This window comes from Lissotriton vulgaris, chromosome 7 (genome assembly GCF_964263255.1).
Source record: "Lissotriton vulgaris chromosome 7, aLisVul1.2, whole genome shotgun sequence".
Classification (NCBI taxonomy): Eukaryota; Metazoa; Chordata; class Amphibia; order Caudata; family Salamandridae; genus Lissotriton; species Lissotriton vulgaris.
In genome coordinates, this window is record NC_141695.1 from 83556659 (window position 1) to 83575394 (window position 18736).

At 44.0% G+C, this 18736-nt stretch overlaps 1 protein-coding gene across 1 annotated transcript in view; it reads right to left on the reverse strand.

The window, feature by feature from the left end:
• The window catches only part of LOC147700838 (DBH-like monooxygenase protein 2), a 187402-nt gene that overhangs the window by 152547 nt on the left and 16119 nt on the right, over positions 1–18736 (reverse strand). Inside the window, exons 2-3 of the mRNA XM_086928507.1 lie at positions 9453–9599; positions 8873–9034 (exon numbers count right to left, since the gene is read on the reverse strand). Coding sequence (XP_086784633.1) covers positions 8873–9034; positions 9453–9599 — 309 coding nt within the window. The remainder of the gene's footprint in view (positions 1–8872; positions 9035–9452; positions 9600–18736) is intronic.

Consider the following 18736-nt stretch of genomic DNA (forward strand, 5'->3'; position numbering starts at 1 on the left):
CAAAGCTGGCTAAAATGCTAGTGCTGGACCTTCTCCCTTTTTCTTTCGTGGAAGGGGTGGGTTTTCTAGAATTTGAGGCAACAGTCTGCCCTAAATGGAAGGTTCCTAGCCGGTCCTATTTTGCCAGGGTTGCTGTTCCAGCACTACATCAAGATCTGATTGAGGTGATTGGCGCAGCTATTCTAAAGAGTGCTGTTCACACTATCCACCTGACAACAGACATGTGGACCAGTTGCCAAGCCCATGATTACATGTGCATCACTGCACACTGGGTCTCTTTTGCAGGGGTTAAAGACCAGTTAAAAGCAGGTGTTGACACGGACACAGTTATTCAAGCTACTTGGAAACATGCAACAGTAGCAATGTTTGCCATGGAGAAAACTCACACTGCACCTAACCTTTTGCAGGAGCTTGATAGGAAGGTCTATGAATGGCTGCATCCAAGAAATCGTATATTTGGGTATGTTTCCATGGATAATGGCAGAAATATAGTTAGGACCATGGCTGATTATGAATATTTCAGAGTGCTGTGTTTGGCGCACAGTATTAACATCGTGGTGCAAGATTTCTTGAAAAAAGAAAACACAGTCAGCAAGTTACTGACCACCTGCCGAAGAATCTGCACACATTTCAGACATTCTTTTAAGGCCCGGAAGCAGCTGAGGAGCATTCAACATGAATGTAGACTGCCAGTCAAAGGACTCATCCAGGAGGTAGCAACACGTTGGAACTCAATCTTTTACATGTGTGAGTGTCTGACTGAGCAGTGGGGGGTAATAAATGATTATGTCTATAAACTGGGTTCTACTATGAAAAACATGAGGCTAGAGTTGGAGTAATGGAAGCTAGTTGCAAGCCTGACAGACATGATTCGTCCTTTTGAGGTCTTCACGCGTGAAGTCAGCAGGGAGGACTGTTGGCTCAATGGTTAGAGCGGCAGACCCTGATGCAGAGGTCTAGCCCGGGACCAAGGTTCAATTCCCCGCCTAGGTGGGACTTGGGCTCAAAATTCCACGGACCTGATAATTTTCGCCTCGGTGCCTATTCCAATCATGGAGTCCCACTCTGCAACTCTGGAAAATAGCTTGCTTAATCTCCACAATGGCCCCCACAACGCTAAGGATGCTTGGCCTCCACCTTGGGGGTGCCCAATAGTGAACGCCTCACAGGGAAAGCCAGGATGGGTTCCACAGCGGTATTCGTACAAGCGCCTTGAGACCCTTGCGGGTGAGTAGTGCGCTATACAAGTATCAATTTACATTTACATTTACACTGTTCTTTGGGCAAAGCTATCCCATTGTTGGTTATGCTAGAGCACCAACTGAAGGTGGTGTTTTCAACATTCCGAGATGATGCTGAAAAGCAAGACACATATCAGTCGGCGGAGAGGTTATTAAGCCGCCTAGTTGACAATGAAAGTCTTAAGAAATACATACAGAACAACAATACATTTGTGCCACTACTCTGGATCCATGGTACAAAAAGGCAGTGGCCAGCAAAGCATTCATTCCTTTTGATGAAGCAGATGTTTCAAAGTACATACATTGGCTAGCTGTGTCAGCCACTCGGTTCGAAAAAGAGCGGTAGAAAATTCAAGGAGCTGGCAGAAGTACAACTGAATCAGCAGGCCATCCAGCATCAAGTTCCACTTCTGAATCTGTGGCCGAATGGAGTCACTTTTCCTCACAGCCGTTACCGACACAAGCAATCGTATCATCATCCTCACCTGCACCAGGCCCAGCCATAAGATTATCGGAAGCGGATTGGCTAACTCATCAAGGGTTTGCTTGTTCCAGTGATGCAAAGGCCACAGATGGTACACAAAGTGGAGCAACCCTGGAGAACCTTCAGTCGATGGTGCAGGCCTATCTGGATGACCCAACAGAGGTCTTTGGTAATCAGAACCCATTGCTGTATTGATGTAAGAAAAGACCTCTATGGCGACTGATCACCAAACTGGCTCTAAATTGTTTGTCTTGCCCACTCGCAAGCGTGTCTTCTGAATGTGTTTTCAGTGCTACTGGTGCCATTGAAACTTCAAAAACGACCCGCCTCTCGCCCAATAATGTGGAGAGGTTAACACTGATCAAGATGAATCAGCACTTCATACCACCAGATTACAAAATATGTGAATGCATGCAGGAAGAAGAGGACACCGACTTAGGTGACTGAAGTTCTTTTCTGTTAGCTAACCTACTCCAGTCTCTATTCATAGAGTTTGAGGACGAGCTCTACTTCCCTGACACCGAGGCCTGAAAATTACTTCCTTTTTTTCATCCTTATTCACTTAAATTCCTGTGTGTCTTTCTTTGTTTTGCAACTTTTACCACCACAAAACTCTAATCACCTAAACACAACAAGTCCATCAGCAGCACTGTCTTCATCTTATTTTCCTTATTGATTTGAAGGTGCCGCAGTCTGCATTCCTGTGGTTCACAAGTTCACAACTCAATCATGCTCCTCTATCCTCCTCCAAACTCCCCCTATTCATTTCCCTCAAGGCAGATGGATGGATTACGCAGAATAAATAAACTTTGTCTTCGTAGACAAGTCCCCTCAAGTGGGACTGAAATTACTTACTGACTACATGCTTACTGATTTGCTGACAGAGTTACTTCTGAAATTGACAGGAGAGGCTGCCCTGTGTGCCCTCACTTTCCGAAGAAGATGCGGACAAAAAGTAGAACAAGTAATGAATAATGAGAAGATGGCATGCAGTGGACAGCAATGACTCTCTGGCTCTGATGAAACCAATTGCTGTTTGTTTTTTGTGCATGAAATGAATCATATGTCTTGTTTTAGTTATTTTTTAATCTTTTACACAGTAATTGTAACTCATGTCTACTACTCATTTTTTTTTTTACCTTGCTTAATTCAAATTGTACTTCAACTTCAGGGGCCACTATGTTGCATTTTCCAATATGCAAAATGTCCTTGGAGTGGACTCACTTGCCAATCTACGACTTGACTAGACACATTGCCTAGAGCCTGTACAATTGCTGGGACCACAAGGAACCGCCAAAGGTAGTGACACAGGGGACCCACGGTGGACGTGTGCAGTGTGAGAACACAGCCGCAAATCGCCTTTAGCTTCCATGGGGAAAAGTTGTGGTTGGAAATTTAAAGATTAAGGACACTTAGAAGAGGACTTTGAGCAAACCCCTTTAGACTTTAGGGGTTCTAGGGCCAACACCCATGGGAGCACTGGAGTACTCAAGTTACCTCACCCAGGGAAGCCGGGTGCATAGGTGTCTTTTGGTGTCAGGAATCGGCGTTGATTTCAAAGGTGATCTGCTGCAAAGAACTGCTGACGTCAAAGTGGAATGTGTCTGGGGTGATCCAAGCCTGGATCGAAGATGTGAAGAACCTGAAAGCAGAGGGGAGAGAGTCTGGGTCACTTGCCAGTGACAAGGGGCATGATAGACGAATGTCTACCGATGTCGGGTGTTTCTGGTGTGAAGAGGTAAAGCTTGACTCTGCAGCCATGAGGACCAGGAGGTGTTGATGATGTCCAGGAGCTGGATTTGAGCTGTCCCACAAAAGATGTTGAGTGCTGCTGTATCGGTGCCCGGATTGGACCCAACAAGCATTGGCAACAGTAACCCACGCAGGAACAGAAAATAGGCTTTGGTGCGGACCAGGAAGGTCCAGGGGATTAACCAAGTGGTGGAGAGTCAGAGCAAGGAAAGCCAAAGTTGCCTTTTCAGGGACCCACCAGTCAACGGACCAGGGATCAGGAAGGTACCTCAAGCGAATACACATAGGGAACACTCGTGGAGTGTAGGCCAGGACTCTTCGGTGGAAAAGGTGCCCAGGGTCTGGGCTACAAGTAACCCAATGCAGAGCTTTAATGAACATTGAGAAGCTAATGCACTTGCAAATGTTCATGGTGTCCAGGGGTTTCAGTTCCATAGTAATTACAAGGGCTGCAGGTCTCATCTTTGCTGCAGACTCAGGTCAGCCTCGGAGAAATCTGGACATCCACCTCCTGGGCTGCAAATACTTTGGAGTCCGGCGGGAGCTTCAGAGATGCAGACCGGGCAGATGCATTTACTTCAAGGGAGATTCTTCATTCATCTAGTCATGTAGCTTGTCGAAATTCCGGGAATTCTGTAGCAAAGTTTTGTCAAGGTGTAATCTAAAGTCCTGTAGTTAGGGGTTCCTTTCTTATACCCAAGGAAGGGGATGGACTAACACTGGGGACCCACCTATGAAAGGGTTTGGAAAGAGGGGTGGCTATACCCATTTCCTTTGTCCAGTTTTGCACCAAAGCAGGGGATGTTAGCACCTGCAACCGGTTTGAACTGGGCTATGCACAGGGACACCAAATGTGCCCTCAGTGCAGACTTTAAAGCACTCTTGGAGTGCACCCACCCAACCCCAATACACTAAAGCCTCTCTGGGAGGTGGTTACACCAACCAATGACAGGAAAGCTATTGTCCAGGCCTACCCTGCCTGAGTTTCATCCAGCAGCTGGAGGCCAGACTTGTGATTGTGGCTGCAGCATCCATTTTGCAATGCCAGGGTTCTTTTAAACAGGTACCAGGTATACCGTGTGTCAAGTCAACATGCCTCTCCCTCTAGAAGGGTGGAATCATACCTCCACCACCAGGACGGGCGGGGGGTATGATTCCAAAGTGTTTGACACCAAACATGACTTGATTCCTGCCAACCATTCCAAAGTTAGCATTTAGTGCAAGGTTATAATGCACTTAAGAGTATATGGTTTGGATGCATCACAAACCAGCCCAAGAAAATAGATTCCGAAGGCCGCAGAGGGGCCCTGCTCATGCATGGCCACCCTCTCACACAAAACCCAGCACCCTGCATTCAGGATTTATAAGGCCTGCCATAGGGGTGACAGATAGGTGTATTAATTTAAGGTAGATATAGGTAACCTATATCTAAGTAAGGGGTGCATGCACCACCTTACACAGGCTACAGTAGCAGTCCTGTGGTGTCATTTTGCAAGGATTCCCAGGGGTGGCACCATACATGCTGCAGCCCCAGGCGGGCTTCTGGGATACCTAGGCCCTTGGTACCTAAGGAGTGTACCTGGAATCAATTTAGAGAGGAAGCAGCTAGGCTAGAGACCCTAATAGCAGGTTACCAGCCAAAGTAAGTCATAAACCATCAAAACACCAGGAGAAAAGTGGGGGAAACCATGTAGTCAGATTCCACCTCCTGCAAGTACTGTCAATTGCAGATAAAACTGTCTTCCAACTTTACAAAGTAGTTTTCTGTCTGTCAAGCCTCTTTGATTCCCTAGACAATGTTCACCATTTTATGTTACATAAAATGCTGCATGATTTCATTCTGTGGAAACTGGTTTTAGTCGAAAGGTCTCCATTAGAGACATTTTCTTGTTGAACAAGTCATTTATTTCTGCTTGTGTGTCTTTTGAAGGCAAATGTAACCCTTATGTGCACTTTTCACATAGCATGTTCACTAATGGTGTTCAGCAAAATACTTGCATCTTCACAAAGCTTCCAGAAAAAAAAAAACACTTTACTCAAATCAAACGTTTGTGACTTTTGCACTCATGCTTTTAACCTGATATAAATAAGTAAGCAGCAGGTGCATCTTGGCCCGGCCTATTACCAGCCTTCATCCCTGTTAACTAGATTCCAGAGCTATCCCATTGACACTCAGAATTGTCAAAATTTACCTAGAATCCAAAGACTTTCTTGAACTTATGCAGCGGTCTCATGAATCCTTGGAAGTATCCATGGAAGCCTGATTGTGAAGATATACTTTCTTACAGATGTCTAACCCTACCTAAAGTCTCCTTCTCTACTCCTGCACTATTTGCATATAAGCATTTCACTTTTCATGTTAGTCTATTTAGTTATGTATGCGGGAACCGGCGTGAAACATTCAGTAAGTGTATCAGCAGAGTTGCTGCCTTGATGCAAGTGTGACTACAGGCTACACTGTCCCCCGGAAGACCCATGGGCCATTAGCAAAGTGATATCAATAAACAAAGACATGGCTTGTCAGTTAGGCGGTATATGAGCGTACACCTTTAAGTTGAATGTAGTATATGTACTTCCAGTCGGATCAGAGCAGGAGGGGTACCAGTGAGTTACTGTCAACATAAATGACTCTTTCCCTTGGTCCTGATGAAAAGTCAATAGGGGTATGGCTTGAAACATATTGACCCTTTAAGAACCAGGTACATGACACACTGCATTCTTAAACCCCACCCCTTCCTGTTTTTAACCATATTGACTAGGGGTCAGAACACATTTAAATAACACTTTAGGCAGGCATTTTTTAGATCAACTTCCTACCACTCCGTTATTTACCCCAACTCCCTTTTCATCTAAAGTCATCTAAGTGCTCCCACATAATCTGTAGGTTGTAGCATGCCCTGCACTGCAGTGGAACGGGATGGGTCCAATGATAATGTATGCCATTAAAGGGGTAACCGTGGCGAGTGAGGGCTTTACAAAAAACATTTTATTTTCTAGTGGAGGGTTAGTATTTCCTTGGCACTGTTGGGTTTTGCTATGCTGATTTAGAAACTCCATTTAGTAAGCAATTGTTGAATTCTTTAACCAAATTTAATTCATGATTTTTATAGAGAGATTGTATTTTAAGTTCCTGCCATTATTTTCTACAGGAAGGTATTACAGTACTAGTGGTTGGCCATGTGAGTTGCTGGGCATACGCTGAGCTGAAGTAGATTTACTAATGTTTTGGATCTTTTTTGGCTGGAATAATTTTAGAAGTGGAGTTTGTGGATAGGAATGGGCTTACTATAGTTAGGTGAGTGCATGCCCCTCCCTAAACCTCCAAAGCCCTCTGTTATCCCCTTCTTACGCTGCCCTAAATTACATTTATTTTTAATAAGTACACTCCATTTTTCAAACACAACTCCTGGTCCCTCCAATATGTACTATCAAGTAGTAAAATTGGATGTGTGAGTATTTCCCTCTAGAAAAGATAGGAGAGGTGGAGGTGGAGTTTTACGCCCATTGGTTTGTGAATAACATTTTGTAGTACTTTAGTAGTATTAATGTGGTACTACTAAACACACCACCACATGTAGTTTGTGAATAGGCACCCTAGACATCTGTATTTGGTGATTTATGAGCTGATGTTTGCAGTGGCTTGGGCACAATCCTGTGCATACAAGTAATATTCACTCATTTAACCTCAACAGCAACATCCACTGCTGCCTTGTCATTTTTCAAATCCAAAGAGCTTTGGCCACCACTGGAGGACCTGAAAGACACTCAAGACCAGATTGGCACAATTTTCTCCTTTCATCTTCCAGCCTTGATGAGCTTGACCATTTTTGCTGTGTCAAACATGAGAGCTGACCCCGTAGTAATGCACAGACATGAGAGTTGAGCATGTAGTTATGTTTAGACATGAGATTTGAACCTGTAGTTGTGTTCAGACATGGGAGATGAGCTTGTAGTAATTTTCAGATATGAGAACAGACCTGTTGACCCTATAATAATGTTCAGACATTGAGATTGGAACCTGTAGTAAGGTTCACACATTAGAAATAAACATATAGTCATGTTCCATTTAGTTTAATCAAGGAATCTTTACTTGGTTGGGCCCAGCAATTCCATTTTACATGACGCTATTTCGGGAGAGTAAGACCCCTTCTTGTCTCATTCCTAGCCCTCCATACATTCTTAACGAAATGCAGCTCTTTGTTATTTTTCAATCTGATACAGAATGAAGCTCCTCAAGAAAGAGACAATGGGAAAAATAATATGTGACATTTTGCAGCAGTAGGAAACTGACCCTACAGGCAGAAATGGCTGCTCAGGGCAGCAGTGTACATAGTGGCAAGGAGCAGTTGGTCGCAGTTCTCCAGTGGGAGCCACACACTCACCCAGAACAAAGTTATTACTAGTACTGCACCAACACTGATGTCTCCACCGCGACTTGTCTAGGAGCCAGCATGATAGCAGAATATCCCAGCCTGAATATAAATTAAAAAATATATTGTGTTCAAAATATTGTTTACTAAAATATTGCCGCCATTGAAGTTAATAATAAAATGTTCACACTCAAGTAAGCAATTAATCTGTAAACAACAGGCTGAAATATTTATATCAGACTATATTGTTATCAATATTGTAACATGGAACTGCCCACAAGCACATTTTGATTAGCTACACTCCCAGCTCCCTGCGTACCTCCTCTCTCGCATCTTTACCCAACTACTACAATCCCCACAATCTGTTGTTGGATGCAATAGTATTAACCTTCTCATCCACCATTTCCTGCTCCAGGGTGTCTTGCTGTTTTTTTTGCCAACAACAAAATATATTTACCTTTGCTTGTAATTACTGAAGAAGATACAATATTAACAGTAGGAAACATTATGAGAAACAATGCTGGATAAATATGAGAACTTCAACTGTAAAAAATAAAGCCAAACAAAGAAAAGAGTAAGACGTTGAAAGAAATGAGAGGCTCAAAACTCTCCACTGTCTTATCAGGAAAAGACAGATGCTTAAGGGTAGCACTGAGCCAAAAACCGCCTTTAAGTGAGAAGATGCATGGGGAGTGCTTCAGCAGCAACTTTATACTTTGTCTGGGGCACTAAACATACATTATTCATATTTTGCAGCAAGCACCAAAATACTTGCACAGCACCTATTACTGTTACATAACCCAGTGAGTAACATTAACTACCATTGTTCCTACCACTTGGGGAACAAAACTATAACTCATGTCCTATTGCTGTGTTATAGAAGCAGTACCAAGTCAGGAGAGTCTGTTTCAATACCTATAAAAATAAGTGTTCAATGGCCAAATGATCCCACTCGCAAACGTAGGAGGCACAGTTTCATATGAATAATTTTATACTAGTTATTGAACTTTAATTATGATGCTCACATTGGACATTTTTATGTCATAGGTGAAGGACGGCTCTGGATCTGGTCCTGAGGCAGGTGCTTCTGACAGCAACTGGACGGATGCCATGAAACGTTGGGTGGATCCATTGTAGGCAATCGTGTCAGAATTCCCATATAAGGCGATGATGCGCTGGGTGTTTCCCTACAAATGGGGAAGGTAAAAAAGACTACTGTTCAATACTTCAACCTTTAATTCCTTTCTTCTTGATTCTCTGGCGGTGGTTGGGTTGGTGTGGGATGGAGAGATTAGCTCAAGCATTGCCCATGTTTGTACTTTGCAGGGGTATATTTTCACCAATTTTTGTTCTCGATTACATCCTTTATGATGGTTATCTATATTGCAGTTAGTTAACATCTAACCACTAGACAACAGCAGCACTAGATCACCAGGAAGCTACTATCTCACACGATCGTGGCCATCACACCTAACCGCCAAGCTAGGGAAGAGTGTTTGAAAAAGATAAGGCTGAACATGCAAGTCACTATTTGGATTCTTCATTACATCACATGAGCTTTTATGTCATGGACAACCATCCCACACTCATAAGATAACCACTTACTGTGATATCAACATCGAAGGGGTCACATGATATGAACTTGCGGCTGAACCTCATGGTGGTAAGTTCTTCATTTTCAGACACGAACTGAAGTTGGTAATTTTGAACAGTATCTTGCACCAGAGTAACTTCATCAATAGCATGGTAATCCTGAAATAAATGCACAATTGGAAAATTATCCTGCGGTACAGAGATATTTTGTTGTACTTTTTTCTGTTAATAGAATGCATGCCTCTACCAGGCATGCCTTTTGCACGCAGCCTTTACCATGAAGATGCCTCTACTAGGCATGCCTTCAGCACACAGTATTATAAGCTATGTGAACCTCTATGTATATATGTATAGGTATATTATATCTAAATACATTTTTGCCCTAAAACTCTATTTTTGTTAACTCCTAAAAACCCTTTATCACTGCCCACCCCTAAACCCTAAATATACCCTCACCAACCTATATCCCGAAACTTAGCCTTACCACCCTTTACCACTACACACCCCTTAGCCCTAAAATTACCTGTTACATCCTTTACCACTACTCACCACTAAACTCTAAATTTACCCTTACGACCCTTTATCACTATTCTCCCCTAATCCCCCCAAATACCATTCTTAGCACTACACACTCAAAAAACCACCTTGTCAGCCTTTACCACTAGCACTACCCTTACATCCCTAAACCCTAAAATTACCCTTACTACCATTTATCAAAAACCTCCCCATAACCTTAAAACACCCCTTACAACCCTTCACCACTGCTCACCCTTAAATCATAAAATGGCCCTATTATCTTCTAGCCGAGGGGTCTCTAACCAGAAGATTGTGAGTTACCAGCAGCTAGCAGAAGGCTTCAGAGTAGCTCCCAGCCTTGAGTTCATTTTAACTAAAATCTTCAAGTGTTGTGTTGTCTTTTTAAAGTTAAGAAAGGCTATGTTTATTTTATATCATCATCAGGTTGCAATTGGCAGCATTCCACTCAGATGTATGACCCATGTGTGTCACATAAGTTCAGAAAAGAATCACTAGTGTATTTAACTATTAATTAAAAGTCCTTCTCAACTCAGTATTCTAACTTAATAAATGAGTCATGTTTAGCTAAAAACTGCAATAAAGAAGTGTTGAATTTTCCTTTTACAGTTAATGAAACACTATGTTTATTTTAGCTAGCAAAAACCTTCACAGTAGCTCCAAGCCTTGAGTTCATTTTAACTAAAAACTGCACTAAATACGTGTTGTGTTATCTTTTTAAAGTTAAGGCTATGTTTATTTTATACTATCATCAAGCTGCTGATAGCACTGCAAGACAATTGGCTGTGCTTCACTCAGAGTTATGACCCATGTGGGTCAAAGATGGTCAGAACTGAAGCAAGGAAGTATTCAACTCTTAAATCAAGGTGCTTCTGAACTCAATATTTGAGCATGAGAACACAATTATATTTATGAATGCTTTTAAATGAGAGAAAACTGAAATGAAGTGTCAATCTAGAATTGAGTCAGCTCTTCATTTTAATTTTCTCCCTTTTAAAAGTGTCACATTTACAAACAGCAAGCATTTGCTCCCAGCAAATATAGTAATTTCCAACAAGTGCAAATATTTTTTGATATTATGAATATTTTTGAAAACATTTTCAGCACTTTAAATTTCTCTCATTTAAAAAACAACATCTTTTGTTTTGTTCATGTAACAATGTCACACATAGCTAAAGGTATGTCCTGTGCCACAAATACATATGACACAGGCTCCAGTCACCCAAACACCTTATTGATACACATAGCACTTTTATAGTACCTCTAGTTAGAGCATTTTATTAAAACCATGGCATCAGGCTCCATGGATATTAGATTTAAAGTCAATAAAGCTAGGCACGGGGTGTCAAGTAACACGATAAGCTGATAACACGAGCCGGGAACTATTCCGAATTGTGAAGGAATTCACAGAACCGGTAGCGGCCGCTAGGGTTCACTCCCATACTGAGGAGTGGATCAAGCAGCTTGCTGACTTCTTTGTGGACAAGATCCGTAGGATTCAGGACTCTTTCGATCGGGTGGAGTCCCTGGAAGTGGACGCAGCTGTGGAAAGTGATCTGAAGGTCCTTCCATCCGCTGCAGCCGAGCAGGTGCCCACTCTTTCGACGTTCCCCCCGCTATCCCGCGAGTCCTCTCTGGAGCTGCTTTCCCGGTTGAAATCTGGATCCCCCTTGGATGCGTGTCCGGCCAAATGCCTGAGCTCGGTGGCACCAGCTATTAACAACTTGCTGAACCCCTTGCTCAACATGTCTCTGAGTTCTGGAGTGGTCCCTAAAGAATGGAAGCATGCTCTTATTCTCCCGCTCATTAAGAAGCCTCTGCTCGACCCTTTACAGTGGGCCAACTACAGACCAATCTCCCTCCTCCCTGCTCTGGCGAAGGTGGCGGAGAAACATGTTCAGCACACTCTTACCACCTTTATAGAGAATAACAAACTGCTGCATGACTCCCAATCTGGTTTCCGTGCTAACTATAGTACGGAGACAGCTCTTGTGGAGGTGACCGACGCCATCAGGGAGACGCTTGATCTTGGGGGAAAGGCCATGTTGGTCTTGCTGGACCTGTCGGCGGCATTCGACACCGTCCCACACGCCGGCCTCCTCCGAAGACTCTGGGAGGTCGGTCTGCGGGGGACGGTGTTGGACTGGTTTCAATCCTTCTTAACCGACCGTCGGCAGGTGATCTGGGCTCCTCCGTTCTCCGCGGAAATGCCTTCGCTAGAGGTGGGGGTGCCTCAAGGATCCATCCTGAGCCCCACCATTTTTAACATTTATGTGGCCCCTTTGGCGAAGGTCGCGGAGGCATTTGGAGCCCGGGTCATTTCATACGCTGACGACACCCAGCTCCTGTTCACCTGTAGGAAGGGAGAGGTTTTTAATGGCGACAGAATCAGAGACTGCCTAAGTGCTGTTTTTGCATGGTTTCAGCACCAGAACCTGAAATGTAACTCGGATAAGTCCGAGTTGCTCTTTTTTGGCTGTGCTGAAGACCCTGGCTGGAAATCGTGGTGGCCTTCCGACATGTTCCCCCCTGAGAAACCAGTTGCCCAAGTAAAAAATCTGGGTGTGGTATTCGACGACAGTCTTTCCTTTCGTCCCCACATCACGGGCCTGGCGGGAAAATGTTTTGGTATCCTGAGGATGGTGAGGAAATTTCTCCCACTGCTTTCCCTTCAATATCGCAAGAACATTGTGCAAGCACTCGTGGGTTCGCGTTTAGATTACGCTAACGCACTCTTCGCTGGTCTGCCTAAATATCTGGTATCCAGATTGCAAGTGGTCCAAAACTCGGCGGCCAGAGCCATCTTTGGCCTTCCACGGAGAGCCAGTGCCTCTCTACTGCGTGGAAAACTGCATTGGCTGTCTATTCCCAGCAGAATTAGTTTCAAAGTCCTTACGTTGGCGTTTAAAGCCCTCCACTGCATTGGCCCAGCTTACCTCAGGAAGCGGATTGTTCGCTACGTTCCCCGGAGGAGTTTAAGATCTGCTGACCTGGCTAAAGTGGAGATACCAGTGATCAAACGCGTGCGGATGGGAGGCCGGTCTTTCCAGTTTATGGCGGCCAGGTTGTGGAATGAGCTCCCTCTATCACTCCGCAAGGCTAATAATCTTCTGGCCTTTAGAAAGGAGCTCAAGACGCTCCTATTCTCCACCTAACCAGTGGGCCTACAGTGTTTCTGTCGCTGGGTTTTTTCTTGGTTGTGTTCAGGACTCTCTGCCAAAGCGCCGGGACACCCGTTCTGGGTAGCCGTGCGCTCAAGAAATACAGTTCTAACCTAACCTAACCTAACAATGCACAGGTTACTTAGCCTTCAATAGCTCATAATGAATTTGACCGATCAGAAGTAGGTATTATTATACAAAGGGTTGGAGACCCCTGAACTAAATCATTCATTCATTCGTACATTTCCTCTCGATGGGCGGTCTATGGATGACTCCTCATGATTCTCACAGTTAAAACTCCAATTACCCCCTCAAAACTTTTCTACTGAGTCACTTTATTTTCCAATCCCACTAAATTTATGAGATGTGTTAACAAAGTGTGGCAATGTGTTCTAGGCTCCTACAGTAGGTAACTTTTCTTGAAAAGAAAGGGAAAAAGAAAACTTGGTCATCTTCGAAAATACTTGTGAAACTCTACTTATAACTGCAGCTTACAGAAATTGCTTTTTTCCATTTCATCCAGTGGGGAAGTTTACTAAGTTGACAAATGCAGCGACTTTAGAATGTGCAAAATCCGCAATCTTCAAAAATATTGTGGTAAAATTTCAGTTTCATACTCCATTAAAACATGACTCTCAATACTAAAGACAAGAGCAAAACAGCACATTTTATTATTAAGACCAATGGACTAGAAGAGCTGAACAGCGCCTATGCGTGGGTGCTGAGAGTGCAAGGTCTGAAGGTTGCAGCCATGGAAAGACTATGGAGCCTATAAACATGAAAACAGGTGCAGTTTTGAAACAAAGCACAGGGCCTGTTTACATAAAACATGTGTGTGGCAGTCTATTAAACACGCCTGTGCTGCATAGTAATAAATAAAAAAACATAAAAGAGGGTGCTGTGCTAAATATAAAGTGAATGCCCAAATACATAGTGGACTTAGTGGAGGCCCTTAGGCACACCGCCCCAGTGAAAGCACAAAATTTGGATGAAGCTGTCGATAATTTTTCATCCTGGATAGACTCTTCCATTAGATCACTACCAGAGTGTAAAGGAAAAAACAACCGTAGGGCCACCCCCACATCCCCTTGGTATACTGAACAACTAAAGTTTTTAAAAGTAGGATGTAAGGCGCGAGAACGAGTATGGAGAAGAAATTACTGTCCCATTGCTAAATCGGAACTCCGAGCAGCCCAACAAAATTACTATGCGGCGATTAAGACGGCCAAGGGGGAATTCTACGCAGCTAGAATTCTTAAAGCTAAGAACAACAGCCGAGAAATTTTCTCCATTGTAAAAAGCTTCACAGCCCCGATGGCAGAGAAGATGGCAGAAAATCAAAAGTTAGTGATGGGAGAGGCACTCCTTAGATCAACAATATTCAATGAAAAATTGTTTGTATGATATACTACGTGTGCTGCAGAGGTAGACGCAATGTCCGTGTGCGCCAGTTACTTAATAGATAATAAGATCAAGCGAAACCGCTTGCCCTCTGCGCACAGTTGCTAGTCCAAATTGGAAATTAAACAAATCATCCAATATGCATTTAGATATAGAAGACACAACTACAATATTAGATTCAATCAAAACACATTATTCTAAATCATAATGTTCATGATTCTGAAATTCTATCATGAGTTCATTATTTTAAGGGTTCTAATATTTGTATCACATCAAGAATCTTATTTAATCTCACAGATTGCCCATGCCCAATGCATTTCGGGCCATGTGGCCCTTCGTCAGGGGCGATACTTTTGTTAGTGTGGACGTTGGCAGGAAGCCAAAATGCAATTGCAACAACTTCCAGGTATGAAAGAGCTTGACGCTGTGATGTGTTGAAATTAATGATGAACGATGGCTAGGAGAAACGGGAGCACGTTACAAATCTTTCCCTCGAGACACAAGGGGCTGACGCCTCGAACTGTTGAAACGATATACTGAAGGTTCGTAATGCTGAAATACATTCCTTATCCTTCCCCTCACCTTTGGGGCACAATATGGTGAAATATAACTTACGTTTCTAACTTCGGTCCATTATCATAGGAAAACCATTCTTGTCTTCTACCCAGTTTGGCCCAAGAATCAAAGTTTCAGTCTGCTATCTCGAAGATGTGGCGAAATGAATTAACTCTCCCGATCGTCTTCACTCTCCCGTTTCCACGGAATGATAACGGACCGAAGTTAGAAACGTAAGAATTTCAGAATCATGAACATTATGATTTAGAATAATGTGTTGAAGACAGTAAAAAAAATACGTTTTGATTTAATCTAAAATTGTAGTTGTGTCTTCTATATCTAAATGCATATTGGATGATTTGTTTAATTTCCAATTTGGACTAGCAACTAGCAACTGTGCGCAGAGGGCAAGCGGTTTCGCTTGATCCTTTTATCTATTAAGAGAAGATGTCAGCCCCGATCTCCACAGATTGGTGTGAGCAACTATCCACCTTTTTTATTGATAAAATAAAACAAATTCAAGATAGTTTTAAATCCTTCGATCAGCCACCCTCTCTGCAAACTGATCCAAGTCTAACCGATCGACTTCCTTCACCTTCACTATGCCAAGTAACAAAGGGTAAAACTGAGATGTCTACATTTACTCATGTTGAAGAGATGGATGTGATGACCATACTAAAAGCTCTGAAGTTGGGGTCCCCAGCAGATCCATGCCCTGCGAGGGTTCTGAGTGGAGTGGCCGAAGTAATTACCCCTATGGCCACTGCTCTGGTCAATGAGTCACTAGCTTCAGGAATGGTGCCTTCCCAGTGGAAACAAGCTAAACTCCTCCCTCTGATTAAAAAACCCACTGCAGATCCACTGATTACATCTAACTACCGGCCCATATCCCTTCTCCCAGCCCTCGCCAAAGTATGCGAGAAGGCCGCATTTCGGCAGTTGGAGAGGTTCGTGGAATCCTCTGGGGCACTTCACCCGACCCAATCAGGGTTCCATACCTCTTTTAGCACCGAGACTGCACTTGTGGAGATGGCAGAGGCCATCAGGGAATGCCTGGATGGAGGCGGCAGAGCGGCCCTAATTTTATTGGACCTCTCTGCCGCGTTCGATACGGTGCCCCACCTCCAGATTCTGTCTAGGCTGGAGGATATTGGCATCTCGGGCATGGTCCTTGGGTGGATCAGGTCTTTCCTGTCTGACCGGTCCCAACAAATCTGGTTACCTCCCTTTTATTCTTCTAACTGCAGGGTAGAGACTGGAGTACCACAAGGGTCGACCTTGAGTCCCCTTTTATTTAATGTTTATTTAACACCTTTGATTCTGCTGGCAGAGAACTTGGGTGCAAAGATAATGGCATACGCCGACGACACCCAACTTCTCTTTACCTGGAATAAGGAGAATATCTGCACTTCAGGAGCTCGCCAATGCCTATCCTCTGTATTTGCTTGGCTAGCAAGAGCATGCCTCAAATGCAATGAGGACAAATCGGAAATCTTGCTCTTCGGCCAATTTCCAACTGACTTTAGGGAGTCCATTTGGCCTAGTGAATTACCTTGCCCTAAGGGAGAGGGTGGGATAGCTAAGAACCTTGGAGTCTGGTTTGGAGCCGACCTGTGTTTCCGTGACCAGATTTTCTAGACTGGCTGGGACTTGCTTTGGTACTCTGACCACCCTTCGAAGATTCTTTCCCCTTCTCCCCCAAGAGGCCAAAGAAACGGTAGCCAGAGCACTGGTGCTCTTCCGCCTGGACTACTCGAATGCCCTTTACATCGGGGCACCTGACTTTCTGATTGCAAAGCTACAGGTAGTCCAGAATGCGACGGTGAGACTCCTCTATAACATCCCACGGAGGCTCAGCTTTCATAAGCAATTGAGGGAGCTTCACTGGCTCCCAGTGGCCCAAAGAGTGCGCTTCAAGGCTCTGGTACTCGTTTTTAAAGCTCTACATGGACCATGCCCACACTACCTTTAAAAAAGATTTGCCTTCTACATACCGACCCGTCAGTTGCGATCTGCCTCCCGAAAGCAGGTGGTCGTCCCTAGATTTAAGAGAGTTCACCTAGGGGGGCAATCTCTGACAGTAAGGGGAGCTCAGATGTGGAACGCCCTTAAGCATGGGCGAATTTAGCGAATCTCGCGTTCGCGAATTTTGCGGATTTGCGAACTTGCAATTCGCAAAATCCACGAATTCTCGCGAATTTGCGGATTTTTTTTGTGTGTTCGCACGGGTTTCTGCCACTTCGCGAGGGTTTTGTACAATTTCGCAAACGCGAACTTACCTGTCGGGTCGCAAGTTTCGCGAACTTGTTGTTTCTACTTGTCCAGCCTGTTTGGGACACTCTTCTTCCTCACTGCCACTCTCTGTCACCACTGCCACTCTTTGACTACTCATGCCACCCTCTGGCCCACCCATGCCACCCTCTGTTTCATCACAGCACCCTCTGGTTGTCCAGTCAGTGTACATTATTGTGGCAAAGCAAGCACACCTTCCCTGCCTCAAGTGACCTGAATTAATTTGGGGCTGATTAATGTGTCACAGAATATTTTTTTAGCTGGCACCTGCTTCCTTAGTGCTTCCTGATTAGTGATCTTTTGCACTTGCTAAGTGCTTTCATTGTTGCAAAATTAGTTACAACACCTGCCCTGCCCCAACTGACAATAATGAGTTAGGGGCTGATTAATGGATTTGAACTTCCAGCCTGGCTCCTGCTTGTCTCCCTTAGCTGTAATTCAGGACCTTTGTGGCATATGTGTAACTATTCTGAGGTTCAGAGCAGGGTCACATAATAGTTGCAACTGGCAACTGAACTCTGGAGGGGCCCCTCAGGAAGCACTACAGGAAATGGCTACTAATGATGAGCCTGAACTTTTGAACCTGGTAAGAAGTTTCAGTTTTGCTAAGATCGTATTTCTGCAATTTTGCGCTTATTCGCGGGGCGCGAAGTTGTACTGGGAAGCCGCGAACTCACGCGAACAGTGCGAGCAAGCCATAAAATCCGCTGCTCGCGGATTTGCGGATTTTGCAGGAGATTCGCGAATCTCGCGGATTGCGAATTTACCGAAAATCCGCAAAATCCGCGAGCGAAACGGATTTTCCGCCCATGCTTAAACGCCCTTCCTGATGCTCTAAGACATTCTCCCAACCTGATTAATTTTAAAAAACTGTTAAAAACTCACCTTTTTACACATCATGAATAGCTGTTCCCCTGATCACTCTGATTCAGTTTCTTCCCCGCGCCAGGACAGTCTTGACAAACGGATCGCGTTATAAATCATTATATAACATAACATATTAGTTATGCTCTTGGAGGCCCATAAAGCGGGCACCATGCTGAAGGGCAAGGTACTATGAACAGACTCACAGTAACACTAACAGTAAATAAAGTAAACAAACAAGTAGTCCCCAAAGGAAGGCATAACACATAGAAAACTGTAGTTGGCTGATGTTCTTCACCTATTACCGGTAGTGATGTATGGGGAGCACCAACCAATAAGGATCCAGGAAATAAAAGCGATGGAGGAGTGAACCAATTACAAGCAGCAGGAGGAATTATACTGCGTATAATGATTACAGCAGGTCTTCCAGACACTGCATGCGCACTGCTACTAGACCTAAGAAATAGAGTATGTTGAAATCACAAATTG